Source organism: Furipterus horrens, unplaced genomic scaffold, assembly GCF_987537825.1.
Source record: "Furipterus horrens unplaced genomic scaffold, mFurHor1.1.pri manual_scaffold_7, whole genome shotgun sequence".
NCBI classification, from domain to species: Eukaryota; Metazoa; Chordata; class Mammalia; order Chiroptera; family Furipteridae; genus Furipterus; species Furipterus horrens.
The window spans coordinates 118,663,494-118,679,269 of record NW_028327177.1 but is presented as its reverse complement, the minus strand read 5'-3'; the positions used below and the strand labels follow the sequence as shown (position 1 = coordinate 118,679,269).

General features: G+C 36.0%; 1 protein-coding gene across 4 annotated transcripts in view; it reads left to right on the top strand.

The window, feature by feature from the left end:
• Positions 1-15,776, top strand: part of TBC1D5 (TBC1 domain family member 5) — a 463,871-nt gene that overhangs the window by 345,722 nt on the left and 102,373 nt on the right. For all 4 annotated transcript variants that reach the window (XM_090284379.1, XM_090284381.1, XM_090284378.1 and 1 more), the window contains one exon: positions 8,228-8,334. In XM_090284379.1, coding sequence (XP_090140505.1) covers positions 8,228-8,334 — 107 coding nt within the window. The remainder of the gene's footprint in view (positions 1-8,227; positions 8,335-15,776) is intronic.

The window sequence follows — 15,776 nt, the reverse complement described above, 5'->3', positions numbered from 1 at the left end:
AGGCCAGTCAAGTTGACACATAATAGACTATGGTTAGGCCTGAAAAGTCACACTAAACTGCCAAAGTGCCTTTCATAATGGCTGTACCACTTTGCATTACCACCGGCAATGAATGAAAGTTCTTGTCGCTCCACATCGTCACCAGCATTCTGTGGTGTCAGTGTTTTTGTTTTTGGCTATCCTAATGTGTCACATTTTCTTCTTAATGTCTTTTTTACCTGAAAATAATTTTGATTTACACAGCAATGGGAATAGAGATATGAAAGGCGAATTATTATCCTGCTGAAATTCTATTCCATGGTCAAAATTCATACTTGCTATCTCATTCTGGCCTTCTATAAAGAGGAGGAAATGCTCTCATCTCCTAACACCATAATCTTACCATTTCATGTTTTTACACCCTACTCACATTTTTCCATTGCCCTAGAAAGCAGTGCAGTAGGTGGATTCAGGAGCTCTAGAACAAAATCCCACAAAATTACAAGCATCACTGGAATCTTACCCAGGAATGCTCAAGATTCCATGTCCACCTATTGCTGCTCAAAAAAGAATCTGAATAGCCCTGCAAATTGACCGGGAGTTGGTGACCTTTGGCTTTCTGACTCTTTATTTCCCCAAGTTCATCCACCCAGTTTCTACCCCACCTAGATTATTTTTCTCAGTCAATTCACCAGCCTAGGTGCTGAGAAGAAACATCATTAAAGATGTGATTGAGGATATCAGATATGAGATGCATTTGTTACTGGTGAACAGCACCAGATGTTAGGCCTCAACCCTTGACTTTTGACTAAGAAAGAATTCAGAGCCAAGACTCAAATACAAGCAAAAGTTTATTTAGAAAGTCACAGAGGTAGGACAGCTGAGCTGCATGGCTCAGGAAACAAGTTCAGAGGCAAAAGAAGGGCCCTTGGAGCTTAGGAGAAAGAATGCAAAGGTGTGCACCTTGGGGGAAGGAGGAAAAGAAAGGCACGGGTGTGCACCGGAGAGACAGAAAGCACAAGCTGGGTCCTCTGTGTTAGGGTTTTTACCTGGCAGTCCCAGGAGGATCTCAATAGAATATTCATCAGCTTTCAAAATGTGTCTTTTCAAGGTCATGATCTCTACTGTTGGTCAGTGCCAGGACAGGGGGTCATTAGTTCTCACAGCTGGTCCTGATGTCAGCCATGGCATTGCCTCATCTGGCCTTGCTGCTTTTCTGGCCTGGAGCTGCAATGCAGTCGAGGCCTAGATGTTATCCCTAGTTGGAGCGAAATTCTGTCTCTGTGGTCAACAGGCCCAAGGCTTTGTTCTTTGATGTGGCTCAGAACCTCACTGTCCTTAGGACTTAATGCTTAAGGAAGTATATGGGACTTGTATGAGGCTCTTCTCAGGCCCCCTTGTTCCTCCTCTAACGGGGTCTACCACATGACTAGCAACATGTCAGGGGAGGAAATGTCAGGAGAGGGTCTGAACCTCATGAACAGTGAAATGGTAGAGGAGGACAGGTCACACTGGGGGTGAGGTCCCACCTTACAATTGGCTGTTGCTAAGCATCCCAGGGCTTTCAACCCTGGTGACCTTCAGTACCTAGTTTATCATTCCTACTCTGCTCATGTCTGTCTAACTGCTCCCAAAACCCCATTAAAATAGCATCAACCTACAAGACACAGAGAATTAGGAAGGAGATTATGGCACTTACAGAAGCAAGAAAACAGATGGATCAGTGATAACTGATTTAGCAGACCTAAGAAAACTAAATACAAAAGCGATAATGGGGAAAGCAAAGAAATAACCCACAACATTCCTGAAAGTATAGAAATTTGCAGTGCTAAGAACCTCTGGAAACTGCTAGGGGAAGAGAAAGCGTTAACACTAAATAACGAGAACTGGTTGAAAGTCTATTTAAGAAGCTGTTGTACCCAGATCTATAGCCTTTACCTGCAGGGTTTATCCTCTGGAGATGGTAAAAGGGATGGTTTGGGCTAGGAACTCAGGGCATTTTTCAGTGAATATTGGGGAAACTGGTCTTCTTTATCATCTCAAATAACAGAACACTGAACTGAATGAAGCCAGACTATCTCCCTCGAGAAGGAAGTTTGGGAGAGTCCTCTATGGGAGAATCTAATCAGTCTAAGGGAAAAGACCTGAAAATCCAAGCTCAAGAATTGCCCAAGAAGTGGCCTGTGATAACCCCAGAGCTGACAAAACATCCCTCTCTGCACGGATAGCTGTCTTCAAGCTACCTTCATACAACGCCATTCTTAAACAGGAGCAGATGGCCAAAATCAGCAAATGTTTGAGGAAAGCATAAAAATGAAAGCAGATACCTAAACAAGCAACCAGGATAAAAATACCTGGAGGAGAAAACTCAGAGAGCCAGGGAAATATGGAAAGGAAAAATTGAAAGGAAAATTTGTAATTGACAATGAAAATAAGGTGGCTGAAATATAAAATTGAAGAAGTGTCCCAGAAAGCAGCACATAAAACAGAGCTGGAAAAGAAAGAAAATTAGAGGACCAGGCCAGGAGATTTCATCTAGATGAGATATTTTTAAGAGAGAGATAGAAGAAATAACAAACACAAAATAAACAGAAGAGATAAAATCATCAAAGAAACAATTAGAGAGAAATCTCTAGTTAAACAGAAAAACATGAATTTCTAAATTGAAGGGGCCCATTATGAAAATAGGCCCAAGGTACATTATCATGAATTTACAGAACATTAGTGGGGAAGAGAAGAAAAAAGAAGTCACATAAAGGACCAGGAATTAGAATGGTTTCAGGCTTTTCAACTGAAAACCTGAGAACTTTGGAACAGTATTCCCAACATTTAAAGGGAAATCTATTTCCAACCTGGAATTCTGTACCTAGTCAAGCTATTCATTGACAATGAATCTTTCAAACAAAGAAGGTTTCAATAAATCCATGTTCTGTGCATAAAACTTTTAGAGGAGGTTACTTCACTAGATGAGAGAATAAAGCAAGAAAGAATAAGCTAGTTACTCTAGGAAATAAGGACACAACACTTGCAAGGAGTAAAAGACATCCCCAGGATGAGGGAGCAGGCCAGAAGCCTCCTGAGAAATTTCCTGAAAAAAAAAAACATGAAATTGAAAAAATACCTAAAACTTAGAAAAGTGTTGAGAGAAGATTCATATGACTGGGAGAGCATTTAAGGTTAATATAATGTTAAATACATATATAAGGCAAATGAAAAACAAAACAGTTATAAATTCCAGGAAAGAAAAGAGCCTGTGCAAGAAAGGAAAAGTGGTCATGATACACTATCTTGCTCAGCTGTGCTAACATTTGCCTGGTTATAAAAATAAAAACTCTAAAAATTGATCTCACTAAAATTATGATACAACTTCAGGGGGCAAGAGACAAAGAATGCAAGTGTGATGTAGGGGTTTCGGTGCTGAGGACAAGTTAAAGCTTTGTCTTCTTGAAAGGGAAGTCAGTTGATACATCTAAAATAAGAGCTGGTAACATTCTCATGTTTTTTTTTCACAATATGGAAGGTAAATTTTTTTTTAATTATCTAAAAGGGAGCAAGTGCTTCTGGGGAATGGGAAATGGGGGCAGGAGACACCAAGTGCAGTTTTTATAACCAGACTTACAGAATGATTTGACTCTTTACACAAGTAGATGTATAACTTTCATAAAAATTAAAACTATGTTTAAAACTTTCACAAAGAAATAATTAAAGTTGCTGTATCCTTTGAGTAGCCTTATGTAAATTTGTTAATGTTTTTAAAATTTATTTATTTATTTATTTGTTTATTTATTTTATTTTTTAGAGAGGGAAAAAGGAGAAAGAGAGGGAGAGAAACATCACTGTGTGGTTGCCTCTCACTCGCGCCCTCAAATGGGGACCTGACATGCAACCTAGTCATGTGCCCTGACTGGAAATCAAACCAGCGACACTTGGTTCGCAGACCGATGCTCAATCCACTGAGCCACAGCAGCAAGGGCTAATTTGTTAATATTTTTATTAAGTACTCATTGTCTGCTATTGCTTTTCTGTTTGTCATAAGCACACACTCCTCAAATGTAATCACATACAAAGACCTATCCAGTTTTCCAGCAATTTCTGCCCATTGCATCCCTCTTCCCATTCCTTACTTCACATCTTTTTCTCTCCTCTGCAATGTTACCGGGAGCTTTGCCCGGCCCCTGCCTCTTGTCCTCTTTCCCTCCCTCCCACGGATCACCTTGTGCCAGCATCAGTATTTCTAAAAGACAGATCTAATCACGTTACTTAGTCGTTCAGTGAATGCTAACAAAGACAGTAAAATCCAAACTCCAAAACACCTATTTATAGCCAGCACCTCCACCCGTTTTTCACCCTCCTTGTCTCCATTTCTTCTTAGCACCCTGCCATAGGGCCACTCAGTGTCCTGCCTCCTTGTGTTCCAAGTGCCATTGGCCGACACCCTCACTGACCTCTCCATCTTCCATTCTAGGAGTTGTCATGGCCCTTAGTACCTGCCCCTGTTATCAGCTCTGTCCTGTATTACAATTAGTTTTATGCTTCTCTTCCACTGGAATATGAAGAGACAGTTGAGATTGTGTATTATTTCTTGTTATATCCTTGAGACTTAGCTCAGTGTATGGCACAAAATAGTTATTTAATAAATGTTTGTTAAATGAGTGAATACACGAAGTCTAACAAAAAGAAACGGATATTGTCAGAACTTCTTTCCTGAATATTTTCTATACTTCAAGCATTTATACTGACAGATCTATAATTCTGAGTATGGCATTAAAATTCACTAAGCTTAAAGAAATAAAATATGCCTATAGATTTATATTCATACTAACTAATAAATAAACTGACCCATGGTTTTCCTTCATTTGGATTAAAAATTAAGAGAGGCAAAACTATCAATCAGGCTTGCAGTTTCTTTCCTAAATTTTACTACACACTAATTTTTTCAGACTTCATTTTAATGACACTTTATAGATGTAGAAATAGAACACATGCCTACTGTTATTACATTAATGGTAATAACTTCCATTAAAAGACTTAAAGGTTCTGCACTATATTAGCTCATTTATTCCCTTAATGTAGAGATTTTCAATTGGTGTGCCAAGGAGTGTGCCGCAAGAATTCTTAAAACATGGTATACTTATTTATTCAGGGGCACTGACCTGTTTTCCCTTAAATTGTCAAAGAATGACAACAGCCAAAACAATAATAGCCATCTGGTGTGAATGAAGCAAAATTATACCTATTTTTTTGTCAGATTGGCAAAAAAATATATATATTATTTGGTGTGCTGCAGAATTTTAGTATATAATTAATTATTTGTGTCGTGAGAAGAAGAAGGTTGAAAATCACTACCTTGGTGGTCATGAGATAGGGGTGGTGGAGAAAACTCAAGCCTGTACAGTGAAATGGTTTGCTTCCAGTTTCACAACTAGTACCAGCGAGGCTGTGGAGTCAGCACGCTGTCATTTTGACTTTTCTAATACCGTGTTCTTTCTCCAGTGCTTATTACCCCCTAGTGACCAGTAACTCTGCACTTGATACTTGCTTACTTATGCCTTTCAGTTGGCAACACTGTGCGTTTAAAGGTGTAGATTCTTGAGTAAAGTCTTTTACTAGATAAAGAGTGGGCTACTCCGAATTTGAAGTTATCCTCTTTCCAAAATTTTAATTTAAAAGTCTTATATTATTCTACCCAAAAGCTACTAGAGAGATGAGGACCAGCAAGGACAAAATCTTACGAGTCTTAAACACTGAATGAAAATCACTTTATATGGAGAAGGATATGACCCTATTTTACACTTGGCTTTCTCCCAGACTGCAAAGAATAAAAGTTTTGTTATTTTTATTTATGATTTACTCCCTACCCCCACGTGGTTGTCTGGTCCATTTAAAGCCCATTTTGAATGTTGCCATTTTATAACTGGGAAAGTTGAAATAGTAAGGGTTTTTAAATAGATGAAGACACTGCATATAGTAGTTAGGCAATTTCTCCTCCGTGGGGTAAGCCCTCCACAAATATGTTTTGAGAGTACATTGCGTTCATTGACTGTCTTATGCATGCCTGCTTATCTCGCAGAACACATAACACCAGTTGGCTTTGTTTTCAGTGAAGAGACACAATAAATTATGTTAAAGCCTTAATTTAAGATTTTATTGTTAACTCTTTATTTTTATTTTATTTTTAACCCATGACAATTTGTTTTATATGCTATTTTATACCTAAATACAATAATTTATGTTTATTTCTTAATATTTTCTGTGCCTGGCCTTATACACCAAGGGCTGTGTGATTTGAGCAAATGTCATGACCTTTTGTAGTTTCCTCATCTGTAAAACAGGGATAATAATCATGGCCTTATAATAAAATTATCATAGATACTTAATGAGATAATGCAGGTAAAGTTTTGGCATAAGGCCTGGTCTGAGAAAGCCTAAATAATTCATTGTCATCTTAGTGACAGTAGTAGTAATAACTTCTTGTTGTTACACATCTGTCCTTCAGTTGCTTCCTTTTCTTCATGGTAAGTAAGCACTGTGCTTTGTTCATCTCTGCACCCCCTCCTAGCATAGGGTCTGTCCTGGATTAGGTTCTCAACAAATAATTATTGAATTAAATGAGGTGGGCATATAGTTTTTTAAGTGAGAAAGTTGTTTTCAAATGACTGTACTTAAGCTTAGAGATTATCTTTAACAGGTTTTGAGCAGCTGCTCTAAATAGGTGATATTGATTATGTCATTTAATCTTCAGGCAACTGTTTGTGAAAGATTCAAATAGTGTCCCAGGATTCAAACCCATGTCTCTGTATCCCAAGCCCATAACCATTTCAAAAATCTACAAGAAAACTTCCTGGGTCAGTTACTAATATGTAATCATTATAGCATTTGGGAGAAACCTGTATGATCTATAAAATGAATTGATTATCTAAGTTTTATTTATTTGGTAGATCTCAAAGAAGGCTACAAGAAAACATTATACTGTTCTCAGTATCTTAGCTTTTTGAATTCTTGAGAAAAAAAAGACAGCAGTTAACTGAATGTGAACATGACAAAATGAACAAATAAGAAAAGGAGAGTCTGAACAGATATAGAAAGGGTAGGATAAGTGAGTACTTTACAAATGAAAGCAGATGTATGAAATTACAAGCTGTCAGATCAGCAACGGAAATGAAGATGATAAAGTGGTTTCTTACATAGATTATAATTATTCATTTTTCCCAGTCCTGTCTTCTTTCCCCATAATGTTCATGGGCAGAGGGAGGGGTGAGAAGCTATAGCAAGAAATGGTGTTGCCAACACAAGGAAAAAAATAAAATCTAAGAATCAGTGGTATTTCTGATCGTAAACAATTATTTATTTTGTGATTGGTGTTGTTTCTGTTGAATCACAGTCGTTTGCCCATGGAATTTTTTTTAACTACTCCGATTAATAAAAAAGATGCAGTTGCAGCCACAGTAAGCTGTAACAGTGAAGTTTCTTCACAATCAGTGATGTGTAGGCAGTCAGTGTGGCTTACAGAACAAGCATCCTCTGTGGGCCCGACTATGACAGCAGCAGCAGATGGATTGCCAAGAAATGAAGTAGTTTACATAGACCTGCCTGAAAGATGTGTTTAATAATTGTGCCCATAATTAGGTTGATTTGAAAAAAAAAAATTAAATGACAGTCTAAGGCATAGAGTTAGGCTTATTTGTGAAGAAATACTACATAGATAGTTTCCTTAAATTTCTTATTACCTTTAGAAAAACAAATAATGGAAAGAAATTACATTTTTTAAAATAGTGAATTATGTAATATATATACAAAAGAATATGCAACATGTAAATTATGAAGCATAATAATAAGGATAAATATTATTTTATGAAAAATTTTTACTGTTTTTTTCCCAGTCATGAGATTTTTGTAACTTATAAGCAGCAAAACTGGAGACATTTAAACACAACCATGTAAATGGTAGTAAATATGCATGCTTCTCAGCATTTATTTATATATTGCAGACACACACACACATATCTATATCTGAAGCTTTTCCTTTCAACACACCCTGAGGATAAGTGCTAGTATATTAGATTGCAGTTAACAGTACAGTGCATTGCTTCAAAGGCCATGTGGTAAATGATCCCTTCTCCCTATTTCCTTTTATCAAATCTATTGAGTTATTGCTTTGCCTTCTTTGAATCTAAGTTATATTTTTACTCAGTAATGCAAACATCTTTTAAAATATTGCTTCTGAATTATTTTTTTTCCTTGTATTTAGTGATCTCTAGTAACTACCAGACCTGTCTTGGCCTACTGATGCATTACCCACGAATTGGGGATGTCCACTCACTGATCCTTAAGGCTCTGTTCCTTCGAGATCCAAAGGTAAGTTTTCCAAGTAGGAGATGCAATTTTAAGTTGAGTGAAAAGTTGGATTCTCTTTAGAGAACTCCTAATGTGGGATTTATCTAATGGCAGATAAATTGCCTAATGAAAGAATTAGCCTAGAGTTGTAGGCCAAATCTCATATACCTCATTGCCTAGCAACTCAGCAGGCAAATTAACCAGAGCACATGTCTCTTGTCACCCAGAAGGTTGTCCTGCCCTCCTGCGTTCCTCACATTGCAAGAAGGTAAATGAACAACTGCTTCTCCTTATAAATACCTTCCTTATAATTGGACCCCCTCACAGGGCCAACTTATCCAAGCAGAACTTCAGGGACCATGTGAAAACCAAGATATCAGAGCTATAAAAAAGGACTAGTTCTAAACAGTTTATGATACAATGAAATACTAAAATATTCTGTATTATTAATATGTATTTCTTATTTTGTGGGTGTAGAATAACCTAATAAAATAAAGGTTTAAACAGACTATAATGCTGATTTCTCTAGTTGAACTTAAAGCAAGTCACCAAAATTTTCTTTACACCTCAGAGAAAAAGTGTGCTCTTTTACAACTAATGTTATATTTCTTGAAAATAAGAACATTTAATGATCTTAAAAAATGTGTGAATTCTTGATGCATTTGAGCCAAACAAAAATATTGGATGAAATATAAGAGAGAAAGCTTCAAACATGAGTAGGAGAATGCCAGGCACTGAGTGGTAATCCCAGCCTTTGGCTCTTTGGCAGGACTCCCAACAGTCTTGCTGGCAGTTGTCAAACTGTCTTTTGAGTCAGTCTGTCTGTAGAATCTATTGCCAAAGCTCTGTCTGATTAACTTGGGCCTCCATGTTCAACATACATTTTGATTCAAAAGGATTTCTGCCCTTTCCTCAGTTGTTGACTTCAACATTTGAGTATATTCTCTATTTATTCTTGGATTGATTTAAAATAACTTATTTCCTTGTAACTATAACCACTTTTTGAAGAAATACACAATTATATATCATTTCTCTTACACAAAATTTCATTAAGTACCAGAAATATAATCTATTGTTTCTCTGGTACATAGGATAGCAGTTTGGTTTTTTTTCTGGTAAGGTTAAACAGTCTATGAAAATCAAAAGTTCCATATTTTCTTTTATATATATATATTTCATGTAAGTGATATAAGTATATATTTTTGTAAAAAATATCTATAAAAGAAATAATGAGCTTTATTATTAATGCTGGCCATTATTATTTATTATAATAATGGCCAATGAGCTTTGGTCTGCAAACTTAAACTAAATTCTGTCAGCTCAGCATTAGGAATTCTTAGAGTGAGACAATGTGGGAAAAATTGCAAAAATACCTATTTGAATTATCTACTTCTATGAATTGTTTGGTTTACCTGAAGGAAGAAATGAATATGTTATCTAAATCTTATCAATCATGGTAATTTTTTCCGAACTAATTATGGTTGATCTTACTATGAATCATTCAGTCTTTTAATTACAGAATTCTGTATTCTAAATCTGTCAATATTATTAGTATAATCTGTGATTTTAATAGAGTACTTTTATCTCAGTAATGTGGTATACATAGTATATGAATATAATGAAGCCAAGTCTACATGCAATTCAAAAAGATTTTCTAAGGTTTAAGAGAAACAACTTAATAGCATATGTAAAATAATAATAACCCCTACTTTTATAGTCAGGATCTTACCAAGTAAAAACATGACTAAGATAATGGTCCAAAATATAGAACCTTAAACTGATATTCCTGCAACATAAGAAATTGGGCAGAAAGAGGGAATTGTTTAAAATGCTCATAAAAACATGTTTAGCTTACTGTTGAGAACAAGTGTATGGGTGATATCTATAGGAAAAAATAAAGATGTGTAGAGTTAAGGGGCTTTCAGATGGCTATCCCAACAAGGTGACAGTTTAAGTGTATTTATTGGCTGGCCCATTGACATTATTTAGTAAATGTCAAATGATAATTAAAGGTCACCTAGTTGTAGATCTATCACAACATAGTGTTCTGCAAGGAGCCTGAATTAGGAATTGGGATGTTAGGTCAAATCTTGGCGTTGCTACCTCCTTGTGATGTTGGAAAACTCATGTTTGCTGAGTCTTAGTCTTCTCTTTTGTGGTTAAAATTAATTGTCTCTAATGATCCACCCAACCAGAGCATCCTTTGTCCATAAAGAACTGATTCTGATGATCTAACAGGATTTAGTCCAGTGCTACAAAGATACAAGAACAAAAAGCAAGTTTATTGTATATATATATAATGGAAATCCACAAGTGATTTTAGAGTTTAGAGTGTAGTTAATGTCTATTATAAAGTCATAAAAGAGACCATTTATGCTGAGGGGGAAAAAATAGGGGGAAAGGTGATGCTAGTACCTCACCCATATCATCTAAAAATCCAAACATTGGAGTGCTTTGAATGTTTTCTATTAGCAGCAATGAAACACCTAAAATACTCAAATCATCCCTGATTCAAGTAGATAGAGTAAGTATAACACACAAGTCTCTATGAAGTAAACTAGTAGAAAGATGAGATCTGAGGCATGAAAGCATACTTTTCATATCCCAGCTTCACATGACAATCATGTTGAGTGCTACTGACAGACTCAATAACATAAAAACAAACGAACTCTGAGCTTAGGGGTTCATTGTCAGCATTCAGAAAAGCACTTTGCCCTGTTGCTATCCCTAAATCCCAGCGGAGTTGCTGAGTTGAGGACAGACTTTGCAAGTAGAGCTTGAGACACTGTGCTTTAGTTGTTTTATATCAGACATGATGTAGGTTTTACTGTGAAAGATTTCTCATTTGAACAGACTGCAATAATGGGCCTGTAAACTATAATAATAGGATCATATTCCTTCACAGTTCCCAAGCATTTTGATTTGCTTTATTTGGTCCTCACAATAAGCTATGAGGTAGGCCGAGCAGGTTATCTTTCCCTATTGTTTTTCAGTGCAGAGAGGTTAAGATTATACAGCTTTCCCAAGGCCAGAAAGCTGGTCAGCTTCCAAGCTAGCCAGAGTGGCTCCATGACCTGCATACTCATCTTCCCCTGAGATTCCGGACATCCATTCTACCTTTTCCAGGATGCCATTGTTAGGCTCAGACAGGACATGTTTTCCCCTTGAGTCCCCACAGTACCTTGTATTTTAGCTGTTTGTTTATTGGTTTTTTTCAATTATTTCTCCTTATAATGCTGCTCATTTTTATTTTGTATTTAGTTTTGTGTTCTGCAATGCTTGTGTAAAGAAAATAAGGGTAGAGTTGAATTCTGACTCAAATACTAAGTCTCTTACAGTACACCATACTGATTCTAATCTAGATGTATCTCATATACCTAGCATATTTCTGGAACCCATATCCACATTTCACAGAAGCTGTAGCCAATTACATGTGTTTCAGCTGCCATTTTCATCAAGATGGTGAACTAATCCTACAACTTGAACTTAAAGGGCATTTAGTTCCTTAATTTACTATACATCAGAATTATTTGAAAACTTGTTACCACCTTTAAATATTATGAAACAAGGAAGACATAACAAAAGAATGTAGTTAACATACCTTAAACTGTCAGATTTTCTGCAAAGAACCTAGAGAGTCTAGTCCAGTTCCTCCTGTGTTCATGAAGTTTACAGGGAGGAACCAAAAAAAACCTGAAATTTATTTGTTAAAAATTGTGTATTTATTCTTTGTGTGTGTGTGTGTGTGTGTGTATTTATTCTTAATGTTTAAACTTTAGTCACCTTCAAAGTACTTCCCATTTGATGCAGTACACCTATTGAGACTTTTTTTCCTCTGTTCAAAATAGTTTTTGAACTTGTCAATTTTGATCTTTTAGTGCTTCTGCCCTTTTGTGTTTCATCTCTTCCACATCAGAAAAATGTTTCCCTTTGAGGTCTTTTCTCATCTGGAAAACAAAAAAGTCAATGGGGTGAGATCAGGTGAATAGGGAGGGTGAGGCACAGGGTTCATGCCATTTTTGGTCAAAATCTGCTCAACACTCAGTGCATTATGGGCAGGTGTGTTCTTAAATCACCCATCATGAAATAGGCAAATACACTGAAAGAGTCTTCAAAAAAAAATCCACTGAAGCTAAATGCAACCTCTCACAACAACGCCAGCTGGTTCACTGATATAGATGGGTTCCTAGAACACTCACGTAGTGGGGGAAGCCTGTACTACAAGAGGCCCACCTTCTAGAATAGGACAAGTTTTGGGGGTCCTCCTTTGTATTTATGGTCATATAGATCATCAGTGGTAGAGTGAGCAATTGAACCCAGATCTCCTGACCACTTTTCCACCCAGGAACTATAGCTTCATTAGTATTAAAAACAGTGAAATCCTAGTTACTGCTATTACTCACCCAAATTCTTCATTTGTATTAGACATTTATTGTATATGTAATGAATGAAACTGCCATGTTTATAAGTGGCCCAAGAATTATTTGAATTTTTAAAAAATCTATGCTGTATATAAAGACTGGATGTCAAATATCTGTTTTGTAGCATCCTGTTCACCTTAAATATGACCTCTATACTTAGCTCACCAGACCACAATCCTAATTCTCCTTTTCTTGTCTTTATCATATTAAAACCACTGAGCAGACTTCCAAAAACAATCCAGTAGAGAGATAGAAGGAGGACAGTCTGAAAAATATGAAGTGATTAAAAAACATTGTTCTAACTAGTTGTTCAAATTCAAAAAAAAATTTAAAATCCAATTAGAAACCAAAGTCATAGAAAATGTGAACATATTGTGTTCCTTAAATAACCAGATGTTCTCTCCTTCCTGAAGGCAGTAAGGGCTAGGAATAAAAGGTTTAAAACTATTGTTTTAAGTTAACTGTGAATTTTGCAGATCTGTTTTTACCCTTTAGCAAATAAAATTCTAATACAGAAACATAAGCAAAGTAATTTTCATTTTTTTGTGTTTTCTTGTTTGTGTTATGTGTTGAATGTTAACCTTATCTCAAAGACTTATTACAAATGAAGTACAGTACTTGGATTAACATTTTAGATTATGCAGTAAGAATTTGACAGATACCATTTATTTTGAAGACTAGAATAATCTGCACCGCCCCCCGCCGCCCGCCCCAAATTCTGGTAAGGTTGCAAGCAATCCTTTTTGCAGTGAGTGTTATTGTTCATGGAAGAAAATGGCTAGAAATAAGATGATTTAATTTCATAGTCATTTTTGTACACAGAACTGTACTATAAAAATAATGCATATAATGTTCTTATGCTTGGCCAATTCTGATTGAGCTTTTGTTTGGAGTTATATTAAATGTTGCCTTTTTTAAGTATAAAAATCTGAATATCCAGATTTCAGATTTTATGCAGGTAATAGGTTTTTACTCTTTCAATTCCCAAAAATACCCACTGTTAATGTAACTTGGGGGGGGGCATTTGTAATTATGTCAATGTTAAAAATAAAGCAAAAATGCTTATAACAATGAAAATAGATATTTTTTAAAAGTCAAACTGAAAAGTGTTGAATAGATTCAAGCCTACTATCAGTCAGATGGTGGTACTTGAAAAAGCTCCATTCCATTAAAAAGCTAAAAACCACACATACTGACTCTTTAAGAAGGATGCATAGCATTATTTATGTTCACGATATTTCCATCAGAGGTTGTGTTCATATCTTCCAGTATGTTTCTAATCTCATTTTCTGTTACAGAATGTGTTACTTTTGTCTTCTTACTCTTTTTCACTAAAAAGCTAAAACAGTCCTCTGAAAACTGCCATTTCTTTGAGAATTATTTGTTTTTGTGTTTTCTTTGTTAACAACTGAAAAAAAAGGTGTTTTTCCCCATTGTTTCTGAGGTACATGACTATATGTCATTCTCTTTTTGTCATTAGATTACTGCCAACTTGATTTTTTTATATACTTAATATTTTGTTATTAAGACTTATCAGTATGTTTTCACATGCACTAGGTATAGACTTCTTGACATAAACTAGCATTAGAAAAAAACCTTAAGTTCAACTTCTGAAGTAAATGGTGGCTATCAAAAATCTGTTAACGAGAAATCTAAAAATCTTTATTAAACCAACATTTGAAACCAATATTTGAAACTCATTTATTATGTTCAGAGATTTCATAAAGTAGAATTGTGTATTCCTCAAAACTTGTTAAGGGTTTCATAGTGGAACATAATTTTCAGTTAGTTTTATAAGAGTATTTTGAATTTATTAACTTATTCAACAAATTTGTATTGTTTATCTATAGTGCACCTGGCACTATTTAGATGCCAGCAATATATTAGTGAACAAAAAAAAAAAAAAATGATATGGCCCTTATCATCATAATAAAATGTAAATAAACAAGAAAGTACTCAGACTGTCATGTGCTATAAAGGATACAAATAGGGTATCATCATTAAAATAATAAGAGAAGGAAGAATCTGGGCTTAGAGAAGACCTGATTTACATTGATTGGTCAAAAGGCCCTCTCTGAGGTGGTCCTATTCCTCGTGAGAAATAATGGAGAAGGAACCAGCCAGGCCAAGACTTGGGAGAAGAGCTTCCAGGCAGGGGAACAGCAAACACAAAGACTCCGAGGTAGGAAAGACTATTCATGAAACTGAAAGACAAGTATGATCAGACCAGAAACTAGGGGAATCAGCCTGAAAGAAAACGGACGAGCCAAAGAAGGCTTGTTATTATTGTTCTTCATATGTAATCTTGAATGCTGATATAAAGTAAAATTACTTTTAAGGTCACATTTTGAAACTCTAAAAAGATTGCTGGATTCGTGGTGATCCTCCCTGATGATTAAGACATCCAGTTACTGTAAACTATTCTTGCTCTCACCCAATGTTCCAAGAACTCTTCCTAAATGAGCTCCTCCCTTGGTAAGGTCCACCCACTTATTCAGACCTCTAGGCTGTCACATGGGCCCAGCCAGTAGATTATTGTTTGATTTAAGAAGACTGTGGCCAGGCCTCTGAACTCTTCTAATCATGCATAGTTAATTTTATCTTGGCTGCCTTCTCTATACCACCAATCTCAGTTTCGCTTTTATTTATGTCAACATCATGCTCCACTATGTAGTCACAAGGGGACTAGAGCAGTGTTTCTCACCTGACAAAATGAGAGCTCTGCTAGGTCAGGGCCTAGATCTCCAACAAGCACTAACCCAGCATGAGCTGTGTGAGGGAAACCCAAAATCCAAGTTCCACTTTCATCACTGCCTGCTGTGTTTATTGGATGAGTCACTCCTTTTTTTGAACTGTAGAATGAAGAAGCCAGACCACAAAATCTCAGTGGACTCTTCTGGATTTAGCAAGATTCAATTCAAAAGATTTTTTTTTTTTTTTTTTTACTAACTACTGTATGCTGAGCTTGAGAGTTGGTCCATGAAACAGTCCCTTATAGAGGCAAACAGCTAATTGGTAGGGAAGATAAAATGAGTGAGAGTA